The sequence below is a fragment of the Zalophus californianus genome, chromosome 4 (genome assembly GCF_009762305.2).
Source record: "Zalophus californianus isolate mZalCal1 chromosome 4, mZalCal1.pri.v2, whole genome shotgun sequence".
NCBI classification, from domain to species: Eukaryota; Metazoa; Chordata; class Mammalia; order Carnivora; family Otariidae; genus Zalophus; species Zalophus californianus.
Window position 1 is genome coordinate 157,855,682 of NC_045598.1, and position 22,587 is coordinate 157,878,268.

The 22,587-nt window shown below is 32.9% G+C and overlaps 1 protein-coding gene across 33 annotated transcripts in view; it reads left to right on the top strand.

The window, feature by feature from the left end:
* The window catches only part of RIMS2 (regulating synaptic membrane exocytosis 2), a 583,419-nt gene that overhangs the window by 406,672 nt on the left and 154,160 nt on the right, over window positions 1-22,587 (top strand). For 6 of the 33 annotated variants that reach the window (XM_027597533.2, XM_027597299.2, XM_027597321.2 and 3 more), the window contains one exon: window positions 5,112-5,144. The exons of 26 other annotated variants lie outside the window; for them this stretch is intronic. In XM_027597533.2, coding sequence (XP_027453334.1) covers window positions 5,112-5,144 — 33 coding nt within the window. The remainder of the gene's footprint in view (window positions 1-5,111; window positions 5,145-22,587) is intronic. One more of the 33 variants, XM_027597289.2, reaches the window with a different exon arrangement.

Consider the following 22,587-nt stretch of genomic DNA (forward strand, 5'->3'; position numbering starts at 1 on the left):
AAAGTAACAAGTTGTGTTTTATAACATACTATAACATCTTGATGCATAAGCCCTTAGTTTTTAGCATTATATGATACAGTTAATGTATTAACCTTTAATTTTTCCAACATGGACATTTCCATTTTGTATTCTTTGTGGATCTGTAACTGTGGTGAAGGTAGGGATTTTTTTTCTTCTACCTTTGGATTTATGCTTTATGAAATTTATTTTAAGAAAAAGTAAATATTCAAAGATGTGTTTTGTTAGTGAATTTAATACTTAACATTTTTTTAGTATTTTGATGTATTGGACTTTTGCTTCCTTTTATTTTTGAGTACTTTGACTTTTCTTAAAGGTGGAAACAATGTATTTCCATCTAAATCAATAATCTAAATTAGTCTTCTAGTTAGAAGCTAGTCCAATCCATCTAAGCTGGAAAAGAGAATCAAGATTATGATCTTGGTCAGTATTAGAAGCTGGTAATTTCCAGATTGTTGTAGAATAAATGAATTTTATTTTTGAAAGAAAAAAGTGATATTAGACAAAGTAAATATTTTATGCAAGACAAATCAACTGATGGAATTTCAGAATTAAATACTATTGATACCTTCAGATGTAAATATAGAATTCTTTGTTAACAACTATGTTTTCCTATCAATAAAGTGAAATTTCATGATTTATGAGTTTAGTTGCTTATTTAAAGTTAGTTCAGTTTCCTCTGAACACACAGAGAGGCTTATAAGGCCAAGCTGTAATTCAATGACTATTGTGTTTATGATAAATAGTGTGATGTATTTTGAAAGTCAGTTATTTTAAATTCCATCAATACATTCTCTGAGTATATTTTTCTAATGTATTTAAAATTGCATTATGTGTCAGACCTCAAGGACAGAATCAGTAAAAAACAGTACAGCTAGGAAAGAAGATGTTTAAAAGATAAACATTTTTATTAGTGAGTTTTTAAAAACAGCAAAATATTTTAAAAGATTGTACCTTGCTTATTTTAAGAGGTAGAAGTTATTGTAAATATTCAATAATTTTAGGGTTGCTGACAAAATTACAGAAAGTAATAATTAAGTTTAAAAAATAAGCTCAGATCACTTGGTTGAGGAATTCTTCAACAAGATTTTGTCACAGTGGTGAGTTTTAGTTTGAAATCTGTAAATTTGGTAAACATTTTGTTTTTATATTCTACATCCATCCTGATCTTTGTACGCCATTGAGGCTCTCCCACAAAGTAGTTGCTTATTTAGGCTTCATTTTGAAAGGTATCTCTCCTTACCCCAAAGGGACATCCTAAGACTCTATGATCTTTAAAAAGCCCTCATAATATGATTAGTTTTTAATTATATGAAAGTTCTGTTTTAAAGTATTAAGGCTTCTGTTTCATTGTCAGGAATCTTTAACAGAATGCTTTCTCCTGAAGGACATGTGTTTACTCAAGTACACTTACATCTGATAATAGGACCTTATGTCTGTTGTAAATGGTGATAAATGAGAAAGAACATTAGCCATCAATGGGTTTCAAATAGATATCATACACACTTGGTAAAAACTGTATTTGTAGATAAACAGACCCATGTACATGCCTTTTAAAAATTAAGTTGATTACAGATTAATATTTCTTTTTGAACTTGAGGTGTATTAAGTTGAAATATAATAATAGTTAATACATTATATTAGCAAGAGAAAATTTTTGGTTTGTACAAAATTTTGCATAAAATTTGGCATCATATACATTCTTACAAACTTACTTTTTTACCAAATAAATCGATGAAAGTAATTATATATCTATTTATCTTCAGTAGATTTTTTTTTAATTTTAAGGACCAAAAATACAACAGCTTTAAGTGGTATGTAGGTAGATAAGTAAATAGATAAACACATAGATATTGTATTACTTTGCTTGATTAAAACCCCATTCTTTTTATAGTTTGCACCTTGATGCACCTAAGTTTAAAAGCACTTCTCAAAAATAATTTACCATAAGTGATGAAATGATATTATGGGGCTTATGAAGTATTCATCATATCTTATGAAGGTCTTTTTCGATATAATATATGAAAATATTTTATTTCTCCTTTGTTGGCTCATATGATGGAAAGAACCAAAAAAAAAAAAAAACTGTATATTCTCTCTGCAAAGTGTTTATATTTTCTAAGTCTAAAACTAAAACTACGATTCAGCCATAACTATGACAGTAACAGATACCAAAGAGAGGGTATACTTTTACTATTCCTTAACTTCTTACTATCTAACTGGTTATTGGTTAAAGGAAGCGTTAGAAAGAGTTCTCATTAGAACGGCCATGAAAACAGCACTGAAAAGTAGAATGTTTGTGGCATAGTAATGATCAAAGGAAAAGCAGAGAGATAGGAATTGTGGAGGCAGTTACTCTTAGCTTCTTCAAGGCTTACAGAAGTCTGCAGCTCATTTCAGTTGTATATGTGAATTAAGCATTTACAGTTTATTGCCATTTAAATAAGACCTGGCTGCTTAACTGATGCTGACTATAAGTTTTTCTTTTAAAATGAGGCTGTTTTAATACAAATAATGTATAATACAAATTCTAACAACAAGGAAGACAAGAAAGCCAAATTTAAAAAAAAACATATTTGGTATAACTGTAAATTTTTGAGATTTTATGATTTAAAGAATATTCTATCTGCTAATTAAAATTAAGTGATTTTTACATAAGAATGGTTATGACCTATTTATTAACGGATCATCTTCACATAAATGACGGAAAAATGATTTAATGGGAACTTTCAGTTAGTAGTGAGATCATTGTCAAATCTTTCATTTTCATCCTTTTATGTAAAATAAATTTTGTATTATTTTATTAAAAAATTAAATTACCAGTGCTAAGTGTTACCATATTTCTCACAAGAGTAAAAACATTAGTGAATTACTTGCATAGCTGTGGCAGTTACCTTTTTGTAAAAAAAAAATTCTAACTAAATAATATATAATAAAATGTCCAGATCAGGTGCCACCCTGAGAAGATTTTTTTTTGTTTTTTTCTTTGCTTGACTTTTTATTTCACGTGTTTTTATTGGGTCATATAGCATCTGGTAGAAAGAAAGTTGACCTGGTAATCAGGAGACCTCTGTTCTCTTTCTGGTTCTGCCACTGAACTTGTTGTGTGACCGTGGGTAAGTCACTTGAACTCTGTGTGCCTCAGTTATTCTCTGTAATTAATGAATGGATGAGTGGAGAAGAATTTTGAATGTTTTGAATCTATATAACATGAAGAACATTGCCTCAATGTCACTATAAAATAATTCAAAATACAGAAAAATGCTAGGTAGAGAAAGAGCTTCACTTATTTATGTTGTGTTTACATTTTCTGCAAAAAATAATAGTAATAATAATAAAATTTTTTCTTAGAGAAGGACTATACCTAAGCAGTCATTTCATCCAATTCATATCAATTTCAGTTTAACATGTAAGGAAATTATTTTAATAGTATGGTAAATATGTATATAGACAAATTTTGCATATGAGAAATAATACGAGATATAATACAATTCAGAATTAAACTGTGTTATTACTATATCTCTGATTTTTCTATCTTCTTTGAGAAGTGGGTGGACTGGGGATGGAAAACAAAATATGACATATATTAATGTATAGAGTAAATTTCAGGAGAATAATACTTTTCCTAGTGGTCAATCCTATCAACACAGTGTGGTTTGTAATATAATTATGATGAAATTTAGTGTCCAACTTTGAATAGATCAAAGATGTGCTCAAACAATAATCAAAATGACATTGTTAAATTTCAAAATGTGTCATTCCTTTACAGTTCTCTATAATTCATACTAGGATTTCTCTTTTATCTAAGGAAACAAGTTTTGGTTATCTTAGCATCTTTTCCTAGTGGAAAGTTTTCATTTTCTCACTATTCAAAAAAGGAGATAAATTTGTTATAGGAAAGAATCCTCTCAAGAGTTATAATTTCAATATATCAATATTCCAAGCATATTTTGATATGTTTTTCTATATAGCTCTCAAAAACTATGATATAACCATTGCAGAAGTGAATTTGGTGTTTTGATTTAAGAATTTTATGGTACCTGACTCAAAACTAAGTATTAATTAAATAGGAGATTTTGGTTTTGTATTATAGTGTTTATCCGTGTCAGTCATACTAACTCACTAACATCTTTGGAAGAATTTTTTTTTTTCCTAGAATGCTGAGTTTAGCAGGTGTTTCCTGCTTTCAATCACTGTGTAAAATGTCTTCTGAATTCCACTAGCAGTGGAGAAGGAAGTATTTCCAAAATGTGTGCCATATCTATTATAGTAGATGTTGGATTTTGATGGGCAAATTTGAATAGAGATGTCCGTGATGTGTTATGTGGCGTTTGTAAGAATTTTCTGAATAAATAGGTATTATAAGGGAATATGATCAAATAAGATTTGTTTAAATTTAAGGTTCATTGAATTTTTAATATTTAGATAAAGCCATATAGTTCAGGTACTTTTATAATGAGTCTTTTAGTTGTTACTCTCTATATTTTATAATATAATGTTTTATGGTAATATTTTGCTGTAGTGAAGTAATTTGGAGGAATATTGGCCTGATGGCCCATCTGTGCACTCATCAATTTGGGAAACTTGAAAGGCACAGAAATCTGTTGGAACTATTTTTAATGTTCTTTTTAAAGTTTATTCAATTAAATTATTTTCTTTAAATCATAAATAAAAATTCTAAAAGCTTTTTCACAGATTTTAAATGGACTCAGGAATGTCGTGAACAATATGGTCATACAAGTAACATTGTTTTCACTAACGGTATCTTTCTTCAGCATCAGTGTTCAGGATTGGCTGTTTGTAAATAATTGTAAACTTTTGAATCTTCTTTATTTCTACACTAACTTTATTTTTCTGATTCTGCTAATCCATAATAGCTTAACCAATTCTCCATCATTTTTTCCGTATTCTTTTTCAAAAATTTTTTTTAATATGGTACGTATTTTATTGTATCTTCCCTACAACTGTGTACAGGATTCTTTCTCAAAATGATTTGGGGCCCTTTCCTTCAGTGTCACTTTTTACCTGTTGAGTACATCCACTCACACTCATCTCCTTTGTCTATGTCTGTCCATAACACGATGTGACCACAGAAGAAGTGGACTCCACAAGGAGAAGACATGCAGGTCTGTCTCTTCTACTGTTTTTCTTTGTTATTTTTTCATGTATCTAACTTGTTTTAGAAATTTTTTACTATTTTTTATTCATTTCATAATTTTTCATTTTCCTCTAATATAAAAAAATGTTAAATCTTACAGGCATTTTTATTTTAGGTAGTAGTATATTCAACTTTTAACAGCAACTGCTCCAATTAGATTGATAAAAATAAAATGATTAACTTTTATGTAATATGTGTGTGTATATATATATATATGCATATATATATGTGTGTGTGTATGTGTGTATTTTTTCCATAATGGGTAATAACTCCAGATCCATATATATATATATATGTATATATGTATATATGTTTGTTCATATATACATATAGATGTATAGTATTTAGTCAGTGAGTTTAAATTAACAAACTAATCATATTTCATTCTTCAACTTATTTTAGACTTAAACCTTGTTTTCAACTTTATTTTACATAATTCTAAAAGTATTTTATTTTTATCATGAGTTCTGCAGTGTGCTAGACATGTGGAGAACAGTAAATATCTAATACATGTCCTAAACAAGCTCTCAATACCATTGAGGAGTTAAAATATGTGGGCAACATGCTGTGTTAATGTGCAAATGTGGATGATTCTAGCAATAATGGTCTACAAAGATATAAAGTCAAATAAAATCTGTTTCACCTAGATGGCCAGAAAAGGCTTCGTGGAAGAAATAACACTTTAACTGAAACTTGAACATTCATTCAACACTCATTTATTATGTGCATGGTGACGTGGTCTTTTTCTAGATCCCAGAAGTAACAGGACACACAAAATAGCTCCCTATCCTTGCAGGCTTTTTCTAGTGTGAGTCTGATAAGTAAATGCAATAATATTACAGGTGCAATGAGAAATCTATGTGTATAGAATACAGTGGAATCATAAAGGATGGTATGATCATTTCCACCTGGAAAGTATGGGTATTAGTTCAAGAAAGACTTCATAAGAGAGATAACATAATGAATTGAACATTAAAAACTAGAACAATGTTGCCCTCATGTGTAGAGAACATTTCAGGCAGAGGAAACAATATGGGAAAAATGACTTCAAACAAGTTCAGCCAAAAGTAAGCAGGGGAGGGTTTCTGAAGATCATGCAGGATATTGAAACATGTAAAGCAAGAAAGGAACAAGATCAGATATTTTTTCCTAGAAATATTGCTGTGGAAGCTATGTAAAAAAATGGACTAGAGCAGTAAAAGCAGAAAAATCATTTATGAGGCTATTGAACAGATCAGTAAAGAGATGATAATGGGCTGACATAAGGTATCAGTAGCATAGGAAATTGATACATGAGAAGTTATATAAAGATGTAAAATCTGTAGGACTTAGTCATTGATTGGATATTGTTGATGCAAGAAAAGGAGAGAATAAGATAATTTCAGATGGCTTAAATGTATGGATAGATGATGGCATATTTTGTCAGGATAAGGAATGTAGGTTGAACAAGTTTTAGGGAAAGAAATAAAAGAATTCAGTTTGAGGATGGGTTGAATTTGACATTCCTTTGGAATATTCAGGTATGGCTATCTAATAGAAGTGATTGAATGTATGGGTCTGGAAACTCAGCAGAGAAGTCTGGGCTAGAGACATAAAATAGAGTATCAGCACTTAACTGATTCCATTAAAATGAATGGAATTGTCAGAAGCATATAAAGAATAAGAAGAGAGCCAAGAATCACATTTCCGGGGTTACCAACATTTATTTACATTTAAGGAGTGGATGAAAGAACTAGAGCCAGTTAACCATGACAAAAAGAACTTTTGAAAGACAGTAGGGTATCCTGAAAGGAACAGAATTCAAGAAAGTAAAGTGTTTCAAGAAGGGTATACTCATCAGAAAAATTCAAGAGAAGAACAAATATTGTTAAATGACAAAACTAACAAATAACGATCTTTGCCTAATTGGTGTTGGTGAAGTTGTGGAGGGTGGAAGCCAGATGCAAGAGAAGGAAAGAGAGATCTAAAAGGAAAAAAAAATGAAGATGATCGTAGACTAGGTGAATGAATGAATGGCTTGGGGGATATTATAAAATGAAGAGTAGCTACCCTGGGGCTACAAGAGAGAGCTCACCAAAGATATGTAGAAAGATGGTAGTTTAAGTGAAGAACTTAAATTTGTGATGGCATTGGTTCTCTAATGTGTGATTGAATCGTCAGCACACTTCAGATAAATTGTTGGAAGTCTGTGGGCAGTAATAGTAGAAAGAAAAAGAGGATGTTGAGGGTGGCTGGCAAGGAAAGCATTTAAAGTAATGTCCAAGGGCGCCTGGGTGGCTCAGTCAGTTAAGCGTCTGCCTTGGGCTCAGGTTGTGATCCTGGAGTCCCCAGGGTCAAGTCCCACATCGTGCTCCCTGCTCAGCAGGGGGGCCTGCTTCTCCCTCTACCCTTCACCCTGCTTATGCTCTCTCTTGCTCTCTCTCTCTCTCAAATAAATAAATAAATAAAATCTTAAGAAAAAAAAATAAAGTGTTGTCCAAGATAGATTAGGGAAGACGCTAGTCATGTGAAATCATGCGGTCTTGTTAAATCACGTTCAGATGCAGAGTTTTCCGTGAACTGGAAGAGAAGGGGTTCAATGAAAGAACAGGAATTTGCGGAAATATTCAAGGCTAATGGAGGCACATCGAGAAGGTTATTGTCAGAGACTGATTTAATGATGCGTAGAGGTTTTCAGATGTTAGACAATTCCGAGTAATATAAAGATACAGGGTTTGGTCCTGGGAGTGAATTTCTGAAGTGGAGCCTGGATTACAGTTTGGAAAGGAAAGGAAAGTAATAAATTTTGATGTAGAATTTTTATATAGGCATTGAAGTCACTGATGGCCTAAGTTTGACAGGAAATGGATGAAGGAAATTGCCCGGAAAGAAGACAGTAACAGCAAGGAAGTATAATGATATGAACATAAAAGGACTAAATTTTATATGAAATTAGAAAAGTAAGAATGTGGAGGCAGCAGATCAGATCTAGAAGAATGCTGATCCCACTTCCGGGATTCCATCTTACTTAAAGTATAAGATTTGGGGCAGTTTCTCCTCAAAATATTCCTGACGGAGGTAGTATTCTTGTGGAAAAGTCAACTTTCCATTCAGGCTCACAGAGTGAGATGGGAATTCAGATGAGGCTGAGAGTGCATAAGATTTAAGTAAAAGCAATTGGGCATCAGAATTCACAGTAGAAAAGATTAGTATGTGGGAAGGAGTGAGGGAAAAATTAGAGAAAGAAGCTCAGGATAGGTGCGGCTCAGGGTACAAATCAGAAAATGTTAAAAGAATAGATGCTAAGATAAGGAAGAAATGAACTATTGAATGTGGTAGGGGAGAAAACACGGAGAAAAGCAGAGAATGTAAGCTAAGCTCTGGAAGGGGGAATTCAACAGATTGAACAGAGGAATCTCCATGATAGGCATAAAGGTAAAAGGAAAGTACTTAGTTGAGGGAGTTTGAAAATTAGGAAGAGGAGAAGATTGATAAAGGAAGCAACCTTTCTTGAGAAAAAAAATCAGTGCTGTCTAGGACATATGTGGAATGGTTAAAATACAGAGGAAAGAGAATTTTGTTGTGTTCAAATATCAGGTCTTAAATTACTTTTAATTTTTACCTAAACATAATTTCTTAGTGTAAACTTTAAAGCTGCAGTCGTAACTATAGGTCTACAACACTTACTTTCCGTCCGGTGGGAGGAAGCTGGAGTGAGCTTTCTCAGTTCTAGCTGTAGACTCCCAACACTCTAAGTGGGGATTTGATCTTATTAACTAGCACTGAATTTAGGATTCCACAAACTCTCCAAAGCCTAGAGATAAATGAAGACTAATGCATTCCATTCCAAGGGAAATATGAGTAAGGAGAGAATGATAGAGAAAAAGGAGATAATTTTAGAAAACAGTAAATTTTTTAACAAGCAATTCAGAATGGATTTCCAACTGTTTAATAAAAGTTAGATGAAGCTAAAACTTTTCCAAAAACTGACTGGAGACTGTGAGCAATAAAATAATATCTTTATTAAACTATCATCACATCTCTAATGAATATGTAAGTTGGTTATTTCTCTGTATCAAACACCACATATTAATACTTCAAGCCAAAATGTGATGGGAAAATAATTTCATAAGGCTAATCATTTTCCTGACATATTAAGTTGAAGTGTGTATTTTACATTTTACACCACAAAGGACCTTCACATCTGTCAGTAGGTCCAAATATGGTCATTGCAACACAGTGAATGAAAGAATGGAGTTTGATCGCACATTTTGAAGCAACAAACCCCCCCCACTAATTTTAGCCCTTGCAAATAATAACTGAGTTTCTTTTAAACGAGAAGTAGTGGGTTTTATTAGGGTTTACACTTTCCCTCTTACTCTTAAGAAATTGCATACGACAATTTTATTTTTTTTAGATAATTGTAAAACAGATCTTAGAGACCATTTGAAAGAGAGCTAATGATACAAAAGGGATTTTAAAAATACTGTTTGTAAGTTCCATAAAATAACATCTGCTCATGTTTTTGAATTCAAGTTTTAACTACACAAATTTTCAGAATTACTCCCAGACCTGGTCTCGAGCATCTAGTGATCTTAGTGCTTGTGTAATATGTCTTACTCCTAACGAGATCTCAAAAACAAAGAATGTTTTGTCAGCCATATTTCTTATTAATTACTTAGGTAAATTATTATATTATAATACCAATTATTATATTATTATGTTAACTAGCTTCTTACATTATTATAGTTGGTTCTGTGCTACATCAAGAGTTTTGGAAAATATATTTAAAAATTTCTATTTCAGACTGGTCCAGTGGTCTGCCAGGTACTAATGTTAATTTGAAAAGCTTAACAATTCAAGTTGAACAGATTTTAAACACTTCTTAATAAAAATACAACTGGGAATAAATAACATATCCTTTGCATTGTAATTATTCTTTTCTAATTTTTTAAAATTTATTTTTAATTATTTTAAAATTTTTCCAACTTTTTTGAGATATAATTGGCATATAATATTGTATTAGTTTGAGGGGGCACCTGGCTGGCTCATTCGGTAGAGCATGTGACTCTTATCTCAGGGTCATGAGTTCAAGCCCCACGTTGGGCATAGAGATGACTTAAAAAGACAAACATTGTATTAATATTAGTATTAGTACAACACCATGATTTGAATATGTATAAATTATGAAATTATTTCCATAGTAAGTTTGGTTAACATTCTATAATTCTTAATAAAATTATTACTTCACTTCCTGTTAGGGTTAGCTAAGGGAAAGTTTTCAAAATTAATACAATTACAGTATTATTTTTAGCATTAAAACAGTTCCTCTTTTTTGTTTTATTTCTGTGATTATCCTGAATGTTGCCCCTTGAGATATGTTAGTCCAAACCTGCAATTCGGTTTTTATCAGATTTGGTTGGCATATATGCCATGTTCTGAATGCTTTCACTTGACATCTTGTTCTACTTGTGTTATATCCTAAAAGGTAAGGAGAAGTAACATTCATTGTAGGGGAAATTTACTATATCTGTGAATATGTACACATATAGACATGCATATAATCTGTTACTGAAATTTCCCCAAATCTTTCAATTATTGATTTATTATCAGTCTTATCATTACACACAGATTCTACCCATTTTTAGGTATTTTCTGTGCATTGATTCTATCCTACCTATATTTAATGAACTCTATTATTGATGAAAGTCTGACATAGATACTCAAGATTTGCTCAGTCATGGAAACCATAACTCTGTAGTATACTGAAATTCTACTAGAAAATGTAAATCAGTCAATTCCTAAGGAGGAATGGAGTGTTAACTCCCTCTTCCTTACTGTGCTGGCGACCGTAGACGTTACAAGAGACACAGCAGCTTGGAATATTTCATGTAAGTTTAAGTTTAACATTTTATTAAGTAGTGTTGGGATATTTTAACCAAAAAAGTATCAAATGAAATATGAGTATATGTGCATATATATAAAAACATATCATGTCTATATGAAAGCTCCTATTAATAAAGTATAATACTTAAGACTAATTCTCTAAAGCATATAAATACTCAAATACAAAAGGAGAGTTTAGAATGTTCTTGGAACTTGAAATAATAGGGATAGCCACACGTAGAATAAGAATGGTCTTGAGTATTTCTTCCTTGTGGGGGTGGTGTGAGGGAAGTTGAAAAGATTGTTAGAATAGATTATTAGAATAGTAATTAACATGAGTCAAGAGACCTGGTTTTAGCTTTCGTCTTGCTACGGAGCTGTGTCATCCTAGACACATAATTTCAGATCTTTGGGTTTCAGGTATCTCACTTTTAAATTGGGGTTTGGAATGCATTGTTTTTTAATTCTTTTACAGATAGAAAATTGCATCTGCCTTGGAAGATACATCCTGAATTTGAGATGTTACCTTGCACTCTGAATACTGTAACATTTTATTTTACTTTGGCCTATTGTCCGCCTTAGCTCTCTTTCCTGAAAATTTCAGTTATTGATGAAAGTATTTGTTCCTATAAGAAATGTTAGCCTGAGGGGCGCCTGGGTGGCTCAGTCAAGCGTCTGCCTTCGGCTCAGGTCATAAGCCCCCCGTCGGGCTCCCTGCTCCGTGGGGAGCCTGCTTCTCCCTCTCCCACTCCCCCTGCTTGTGTTCCCTCTCTCACTGTGTCTCTCTCTGTCAAATAAATAAGTAAAACCTTAAAAAAAAAAAAGAAAGAAAGAAAGAAATGTTAGCCTGAGAAGCAGTATTAGAGCACAGGCTCTGGAAGTAGACTGCCTGATCGGCTCACCACGCATTTGCTGGGTGATCTGGACAAAGTTGCTCTGTGTAGATTCCTCAGATTCCTCTTCTCAGAAACAAGGATAATAATAGTACATCAAAGGGTTATTGTATGGGTTAAATTCATTAATATATGATCTGTAAATCACCTAAAAGCAATGTCCGGTAGTTAGTAAGCACTTATATAAGTGAAGATAGTATTTTTTTTTATTTTATAAAATACATTAAAAACCAGAATTTTTATTTTGAGTCGGGTATATTGAAGCCCAGGCATTTTGATGGGTGGTCCTTCATTCTATGGTACAGAATTAGTTATTTTTGTTATGTGCATCATAAATACCTTCTACTAGCTTGTGACTTCCGGTTTAGGACATGGCTGCCATACAAACCCAAGCATCAGAACTGCTGCACCCAGACTGGAGAGCTTTGTCATTTCTGGGACAACAGAGTTGGGTAGTAATCAAGAACATTGAAATCCGATCGGTCTGAATTCTAATCCAGTTTCTGTCACCCACTAGGGATGTGACTTGGGGCTGCAGTTAGATTAAAAGGTTAATTATGTTTTAATGAAAACATAAAAGAGCTTTTCTTTGAAAAGAGCAGGCCTTTCCAAACATAAAATAAATACATTCCTAAGTAATGAAATTTGAAAACAGACTTGACTACAGTGTGACAGGTATAAACTTCAGAATCTCAACATCAGCATAAACAAATTAAAAGGCAAACAACAAACTGGGAAATTTGCAGCAACTCAGAGTATTAAGAGCCTTAACATCTGAATCACTCTGACAAATTAATTATGTAGTCTGTAAAACTCTAATAGAAAAATGGGCAAAAGACATGTACAGACATCTCACTAAGCAAGAAATTTAGTGGACAGTAAAAATATAAAAAACATTTCATTCCAATCATAACCAAATAGATGACATTTTAAAAAAAAATGAGGTACTGTGTTTCATCTGTTTAAAAAACAACACTTCAGTGCTGGTGAGAATGTGATCCACGAGTGGCGGCATAATTTAGTATAATCTGCCTAAAAAGTAATTTTCCAATATAAATCAAGAGCCTCAAAAATATTCACACACTTTTCACCTGGTGGAAATAGAGTTCAGATAAAAATGTATGTACCAAAGTTTCACTAAAGCATCATTTGTAGCGATGAAAAGGATGTTACCATGAATCTTGAATGATGGGGGAATGGCTAAATTATGATACATATGCAACCATTCAATTGAATAATTTTATTGCCATAGAAATTAGAAACACTTATTTCTGTATTTTTTTGTAATTTGAAAAAAATTGAAAGTGATAATATCTGTAAGGAACCTGTCACAGAGTTCTTTCCATACTAGAAAGTAAAAAAATGGTAGTTCCTATTATTTAACTACTGAAAGCAATTATGCCAAATTTTCATTGTCAGACAGATATATAATGTAAACAATGAATAATAAAGGTGAGTCTTTATTTAAAATGAGAATAAAAATAAAATAGGAATAAAAATCCAAAGCAGAGACTATTAAAATGCCTGTAAAATAGCCCAATAATATGTAAACTTGGCTATGCTAGACCCAAATCCTTCTCTAGGTATCAAAATGGCATTTTAAACTATCATATAACATAATTGGCTTATATAAAGGAGAGTTTATGCCTGAAATTCTTATTTTAGTGGTATAAAGGTATTTCACATCTGAAAAATTCATTTGTTTAACAAATATCTAATAAACATTTTCATATGCTAGGCCTTGTTCTAGGTGCTGGGAATATAACAGGTCTCCCCTGTCATGGAAATTATATTCTTGGGAGAGCAAATAGTCACTAAAGAAGATAAGTTTGGATTGTTATAAATACTATTATTTAAAACCCTTATGTACTTAGTGTGAGTGGAGTGGGAAGGCATTATTTTAGATGGAGCAATCCAGGAAGTCTTTCTGAAGAGGTGATAATTTGAATTGTAGTAAGAAGAGTAAGAAGAAACAAACTATGCAAAGGAGCCAGGAGATACATAAGTAATTAAGATCAATACATGGCAGATAAAGTCAGGACTTTTAAAGTTCAGAAGAGGAGAATAATTTTTGCTATAAATCTTCCTTTTCTGAGAAGACATTTAAGTGTCAGCGATGGATGAGTGTTTTAAATATTGAAGATTTTCAGGGAGATGAAGGAATAAACTATAGCTCTGTATGGTAAAGTTATGATTAAAATACTTTTAAAACCATTTGAGTTGAAAGGAATCAATGTAATAAGTTAGTAATCAGGTTATTTAGTTATTAACTTGTACACAATACTTACTAAGTATTCATTAGCACATGGTTAAAATAAGTTATGATTGTTTTCACATCACTTTCTCTGCTCATTAAAGCTCTATACTTTTATATCTATAATGAAAGCATTATAATATAAAAGGGTCGGCGTGAATGATAAATCAGTTTCATATGAAAGAGGGTAAGTTGGCATGAATAATGCTACATTGAAGATAATTGCTAAGGGAGTTTAAATTAGTTACAATTCAACTGAAGAGAAGGATGTTATTTGACATATAGATGATAGTTTCTTTTTATTAGTCTGTATGAAGGCTTCAGGGGATGGGGTGTGGGAGGTGAGAGTAAGGATGAGAAAGGGAACTGATAGTAGGAAAGGCAGAGTTTAATGGAAAGCAAAATGATAATAAGTAAAAGTGATTAGATTCACTAATCATGTGACCTAACTGATGGGGAGATCACAGTTATAGATTCTAAGGTCTTGAAGAATGTGAAGGAGGTTGATAAGCCATGTCCAGAGTAAAGGAATGAGAATCAGAAGGAATCTCTAAAAAGAAGATTAAATATTAAAAATGACCATATTTAAGTTTGGGTCATACAGAAATAAGTTAAAGATTGACCCCCCCCAAAAAAAAAGGCCAAAGAGAAGATGATGGAGTTAGAAAAGGAAAGGGGGGAAATGTTAAAAGGAAGGAAAGTTGGGGCAAGAAAAGAATTAAATAAGAGTTGAGTCGTATGTGTGTGTATGTGAAAGAGATAGAAAGACAAGAGAGAGTCCTTTAATGACTAAGTATTTCAGATGATAAGTTTTGGAAAACAGACCAATCTCAGCCATCTACTAGTTATATGACCTTGTACAAATTTTCTAAAAAGTAAAATTGTGAAAATAGTCCTATCACATACAGTTGTACTGATTAAGTGACATGATCATAATACATGCAAAGCTCTTAGCACAATTCCCAGTATGTACAAAGTATTATTCTTGTTAAGATCTTAATTGTTCAGGAACATTAGTATTAAGTCTCGAATACAAGATTTTAACCATATACTCTTAAAAGCCTTGTTATATTTTATTTTCTGTGCCTTGATAAAGTAAAATTAAACATTATTGAAAAAAATTAACAGCTAGACAGAAATCTGATCATTGGTTATCTGGGCTGGCAAGGAGAGTATTGACCACAAGTGGCACCAGGGAACTTTTACAGTGACAGAAATACCCTGTATCTTGATTTTGGCGAGGTTCCATGACTATATACATTTGTCAGATGTCATAGAACTTTGCACCTAAATAGGGTGAATTTTAATTTATGTAAGTATGCCTTCATAAATCTGACTTTAAAAATAACTGAAAATACACAAAGTTTAAATGAAATTTTTAATACATTACCCAAATAGTACTAAATATATGCTAATAGAAAATTTTATTTGATCTGACACATCCCAAGCATTTAAGAGCCAAGTTCCATCCTCACAAGGGTTCAGGGGGCATGGTAATGGATGGGGTTAGCCTATAAGTCCATAACACAGAGAGAAGAGATGACTATAGTGGTTGAACTAACAAAGGAAGGCCTAAAGCTCTGAATCTAAAGCAGTGGTCAAGAAACCAAGAAAGGGTAAGAGGCGTGTTTAGGCTTGACAGTTGGAAGAACAGGCAAGAAATTAACAAAGATATGGATTCTGGATATTCTAGATATTCATTAGTAATAAGTAAAGGAAGAAGAACAGATATGAGAAGTAATGTTAAATTGTTTTGGACAAACTGAATTTTAGGTACCGATGGGATATTCATTTGGGAATGGCTAGGAGACAACTAGAAATCTGAATCTTAAGCTTATAGGAGAGGTAGGAGCTGAAGGTAAGAGCCTTCAGCAGTCAAACATTTTGGATAAATAAGTCACTGTGGTATAAATTATTTTAATCACAATTGAGTTTAGGACCCATTGTAAGTACAATTTTTATTTCTAGTTTACAGATTGAAAAATTAAGGTACAGGTCAGTTAATAACTTATTCCAACCATTTGAAGCTGGAATTTAAAGCAATTGGACAAGGTAGAAGATATAGAAACGTTAAAGCCAAGAAGCTGGGACATGTGCAGTGAATACCATTAGAGAACAAAGCTAAATGTCTAGAAAAAGGAGAAAAGGAAGAGAGGAATTCAGAAGCGGAGATTTAATGTCAACAGAGACCAACTCATTCTAGTTTGCAGTTTTATTTAGGATCCTCAGTGTAACTTGTATTCCAATGTGAGAATTTGGAAGGTTGAATGACGTTCAGCCTGGTCTCTAGCTTGGGCTGTCTCTCCTGGTGTCTCCATTGAATCCTTGTGTGTCTCTGAGAGACCTCCTACCTTTTATCCCTCTTTCTTCTCAGTATTGAACAGAAGCGTTTCAGGAGATGTCCCTATTTGGGAAACATTTAGGATGCGTTCCTTTGAATTCTGAGGGAGTATTAAACTGCAGGACATTAGTCACTCTGTATGGTTCTTCTAATTCCCTTGACTGATAACAGTCATCATGAGCACCTATGGAAAAAGATAAACAGCTTGATATCCAAGCATGAGTATTATGTAAAATCTCTATATTTAGGGGGATGCCTGGGTGGCTCAGTTGATTAAGCATCTGCCTTCGGCTCAGGTCATGATCCCAGAGTCCTGGGATCGAGCTCTGCATCGGGCTCCCTGCTCAGCGGGAAGTGTGCTTTTCCCTCTCCCTCTGCCTCCTCCCCGCTGCTCATGCTCTCTCTCTCAAATAAATAAATAAAATAAAATCTTTAAAAAAAAGATCTCTTTGTTACCTTCAAAAATATTTACGTTATCATTTTAATGCCATAGTTAATATAACTTAGTTTTCAAGTTTTTATTTAAATTCCTGTTAGTTAACATACAGTGTGGTATTAGTTTCTGGTGTATAATATAATGATTCAACACTTCCATACATCGCCCAGTGCTCATCACAACAAGTGCCCTCCTCAATTCCCATCACCTATTTAGCCTCCTCCCCCCTTCTGCCTTCTGGTAACCATCCGTTTGTTCTCTATAGTTAAGAGTCTGTTTCTTGTTTTCCCTTCTTTTCTCTTTCTCCTTTTCCCCCTTTGCTCATTTGTTTTGTTTCTTAAATTCCACATATGAGTGAAATCATATGGTATTTGTCTTTCTCTGCCTTATTTCGCTCAGCATAGTACGCTCTAGCTCCATCCATGTCCTTGCAAATGGCAAGATTCTATTCTTTTTATGGCTGAGTAATATTCCATTATATATATATCTTCTTTATCCATTCATCAGATAGATGCTTGGGCTGTTTCCATAATTTTGCTATTATAGATAATGCTGCTATAAACTTTGGGGTGCATGTATCCCTTTGAATTAGTATTTTTGTATTCTTAGGGTAAATACCGAGTAGTGTTATTACCGGATCATAGGGTAGTTCTATTTTTAACTTTTTGAGGAATCTCCATAGTGTTTTCCGGAGTGGTTGCACCAGTTTGCAATCCCACCAAGGTTCTTTTTTCTCCACATCCAATGCTTGTTTCTTTCACTTTTTATTTTAGCCGTTCTGACAGGTGTGAGGTGATATCTCACTGTAGTTTTGATTTGTATTTCCCTTATGATGAGTGATGTTGAGCATCTTTTCATGTGTCTGTTGGCCATCTGTATGTCTTCTATGGAGAAATGTCTATTCATGTCTTCCGCCCATTTTTAAGTTGGATTATTTGGTTTTTGTGTGTTGAGTTTTGCAAGTTCTTTATATATTTTGGATACTAATCCTTTATCAGATATGTCATTTGCAAATATCTTCTCCCATTCCCTAAGTTGCCTTTTAGTTTTGTTGATTGTTTCCTTCACTGTACAGAAGCTTTTTTGAATAAACAAGCTCTCACAGGAGTTTTAGAAATGCTGAAATGAAACCTAAAGAAATGAAAACTAAAGAAGTAATCAGTATGAACAATATCAAATACCACAAAAATTGATTTTGGGGGGATTTATATTGTTTGGATTTCCATTTTTATGAGTTACATACCGTAGGTCCAACATTTTGTTAATCCTCATTATCATTTCTTTTCTATATAAACTTTGTGAGATGGTTAAAATTCTTTACATAGGAAAAAATCAACAGACTAAACACACTTTCATAAGCAAAATATCTAACTAATTGAAAATCCAAAATTTCACCATGTGTTTGGAATCATACCATGACTATTTTTTAAAAAGAATTTAGAGTATCAATATTAAGGCTAAATACAAGTTGGAACGCAGAGATCTCAATTTTAATGTAATGTGGGCAAATTTAGATATGTTTTTAATTATAGCACAAAGAATATACTGAGTTTCTAGTATTCATAAGAAAAAAATATATGGGTCTCTTCCTAGAATAGGCCTCATTACAGTTTTTGTATGATGGACATTTTTATCTTTTTATGATTTAAGTTAACATTCTTAACATTCCTAAATATACTTATATTTCTATTTCTAAATCAACATGAATTTAAAGTTGCATTTAAATTTCTTCATGACGCTCCTCTCAAACCTTCCATGCAATCTGCGGTATGTATAATAGTGGATGTAGTTGAAATGTATCTCATGGCTACACTCATTAGGCGCCAGATGTGAGACACAGTGGTCTTTCATAATATGTCATACCCAACCATTATAAGATGGGGACAAGTCATATACACAGGGCAATATGATGTGCTACTCTGTGGATCATCTCTTCCTCAAGGTAGATTTTTTTCCATCAGGAAAAAGGTAGGAGATTCCAAAAGTGCTTCACACATATGGGGAATAGTTCATTAAGTCAATGAATCTGACTCACGTTTCTATCTTTTCTCAGTAGTTACTGCACTTTCTCTCAGAAGCATTTTTAATAATAACCATTGTTTCCTTCTCTGAGGGACTTTTACTTGAAAATTAAGTTTATCCTATAAGATAGATCTTGTGTTTTCAGAGACAGGAACTGTGAATAACACGTTAACAATAACTAAGTTATTAGAAAGTTACTAATATTTTCTTTTAAACACCTCCCTGTGTATGGGGGCAAAAAGTATACAGTAAGACAGTTACACTTGAGCTAGTCTAAAAGATCCTCCTAGTCTCCTATATGAGATCATCCTTATGATTCTTTTTGCTGGGCCAATTCTCTGGTTTAATGAACTTTTCAGTAGTGTCTCTCTCTCTTCCTCTCCCAGTCAGGATCACTCTTAAGATTTCTCTCTGTCTCTTTCTCTCTCTCTCTTTCCTCCCTCCCTCTTTTCCTTGTCTTTCTCCTTCCCTCTCATTTCTGTCCCTGTCTCTGTACACACACACACACACACACACACACACACACACACACACACACACACACACACACACACACACACACACACACACACACAGAGTAATGCAAGACCAGGGCAAACAGAGTAGGGATTTCCAGACCACTTTATACTATTTATATTAATGAAATAGATATGATAATATAAAAGAACAAATACTTAAACATTATTTGGCCTCAAAATTAACCAACCAGATAGTTTTATAGCAGAAGGAATCATAAAGAATATCTGGTCTAAAACTATTAATTTTACAGTTGGTGAATTTTATGGCCAGAAAGGTAAGTGAGGTGCTTACAGTTATAAGACTTGTGAAATCAAGACTTGAACCCAAGTCTTGTCTCTTCTTATCTTTTAAGATTTTGTTTTTAAGATTTTGTTCATTCCTATGTATCATAAATTAACCCATTACCCTAAATTTGGAGTTCCAAAGTCCCATCAACTCTGTAATGATTATCTGCACTACACAAAACCCTGACTTTCCCCTATAGGCCAAACATATCCCAATTTTATTTTTTTAAGATTTTATTTATTAATTTGACAGACAGAGACACAGCAAGAGAGGGAACACAAGCAGGGGGAGTGGGAGAGGGAGAAGCAGGCTTCCCGCGGAGCAGGGAGCCCAATGTGGGGCTCGATCCCAGGACCCTGGGATCATGACCTTAGCCCAGGGCAGACGCTTAACGACTGAGCCACCCTGGTGCCCCCAAACATATCCAGATTTTGAATGTTAAAACCTAAAATGGTGCTAAAATCCAAGTCTTCTGAATGATAAAATCTCAGTAATTCTGTTTACTGAATTTAGTTGTCAAAAACAGATATACCCTTTTTCCTTAAATACTAGGTCACTCCTAATAACATATGTCCTAAAGTAGTCTGAATATCAGTTTCTTTTGATAGGGAAAGGAGTCTGTGCCATTTGCTATAGCATCTCCTTTGAAGTATTATTTAATGAATATGGTAGAGAGTTAACAGAGAAATAGTAGACAGATACACACAGCAACAGGTAACCTAAATATCTAAAATAGGTTGTCAAAGTTTAGAACATAATTTAAAAACCTATGAGCTTCAAGGTAGTACAATAGTTTTGTAAGTTTCTAGAGCCTTTATGTTTCAGTTAATTCCATGTTTCACTTAGGCACATATGGAGTTCAGTCTTCCTACGTTCCTAGGAGCAAAGGAAAGATCATTTTATAAGCAAACATTATAAACCAAATCACATATTTTCTTTTGTTCCCAATGTGTTAGCTCCTAGTAACCACAGTAGAAACGTCCTCAAAATTGATTGATTTGGAAATAAGTATTCCTCAAAATTTGTGTATTGTAGTTGCACGGTTAAGATTAAGTGTGTTTGAGCAAAGGGAAAAGAAGAGAGAGAAAGTCAAACCAAGAAATAGACCCAACTATAAGAACAAACTGATGGTTACCAGAAGGGAGGTAGCAGCAGGGGGATAGGGGAAATAGGTGATGGGAATAAGGAGTGTGCTTGTGATGAGCACTGGGTGTTGTATGGAAGCGTTGAATCACTATATTGTACACCCGAAACTAATATTATACTGTATGTTAACTAACTGGAATTTAAATAAAAACTTAAAAAGATTAAGTTTGTTTACACTTTAAAAGAAAATGCTTTTGGGGGCACCTGGGTGGCTCAGTCGTTAAGCGTCTGCCTTCGGCTCAGGTCATAATCCCAGGGTCCTGGGATCGAGCCCCGCATCGGGCTCCCTGCTCAGCGGGAAGCCTGCTTCTCCCTCTCCCTCTCCCCCTGCTTGTGTTCCTGCTCTCGCTGCGTCTCTCTGTGTCAAATAAATAAATAAAATCTTTAAAAAAAAGAAAGAAAGAAAGAAAGAAAGAAAGAAAGAAAGAAAAAATGCTTCTGTCTGCCCCAGTACTGAAGTGGAAATAATCTGGTACATAATTTATAATTTTTATCTCAATATTTATTTCCATACTTTTTAAATTTAACTTGTTCCAATGTTTGTTATGCTCTGCATTACATGTATTTAAACGAATGATTTAGCTGACAAAAGTGTACTTTTTAGGCGTTTCTAGTATATAATAAAGTTTTAGGATTAAAAAATCAAAATTTATTAAGTGATTATGAAGAAGTGATTATGAAGAAATCATTTTAAAGTAACTTCGAAAAATTTTGTTGCATAGTTTCTTAAGTCCCACATTTGAAAAACCTGAGAAGAAAAATTTTAAAACATGCCATGTCACTTTTTAATATTCATAAAATTTGAAAAGATCTGTACTTTATTACACTTGGAAATATTTCTCATTATACACCATTTTCAATCAATACACCCAAATGCTTTTATTTAACAAATAAATATTTATCTCTAAGATAAATTAAGCAATGAAAAAGTAAATATATATCCCTTAGATAAGTTAAGCAATGAATGGTTGTGTATTTGCATTTTAAAAATTATTTAACATTTACTTCCAAAGCACTTTTATAGAATCGTGACAAAAAATACAGGTTTTCAAACTGAATAATTTGTCCTTTTTCACAAAAACACTATGTTTTGTGTTTTTTAAAGTAATATTTTTCTTCTGTATAGTGCCTTTGTGGGCATTTTATAAACTATATATTAACCCAAATAAGAAAACAATAGCACTTAATTTCAATAACCAGCAATAACTGCTAACATTCTAATATGTAAATCTTAATTTTTCCCTCTCTTTGTCTTTTGTATAGGTTATGTATATATATTTTTATGAATATATATAGTTTTTTAAATTATAGTTTATAAACTATAGTACTATATCACCATTTAATCTGTTTTATAATTACTGATTGCAATGTCTTTATTTTACATTTGTATGTGTGAATGCACATGCACATCATATTCTTTTTCATGGATGCATCATAGTATTCTGTAGATACACCACAAGTACAATTTACTAACACCTATTGTTGGACATTTAGAGTTTATTTTCCTAGGCCTTTACAATTTTCAAACAGTGTAGCAATAAATATACTTGTATGTACACCTTGCACATTGATTTCTCTTTTTTATTATGTTATGTTAATCACCATACATTACATCATTAGTTTTTGATGATTCATTGTTTACATATAACA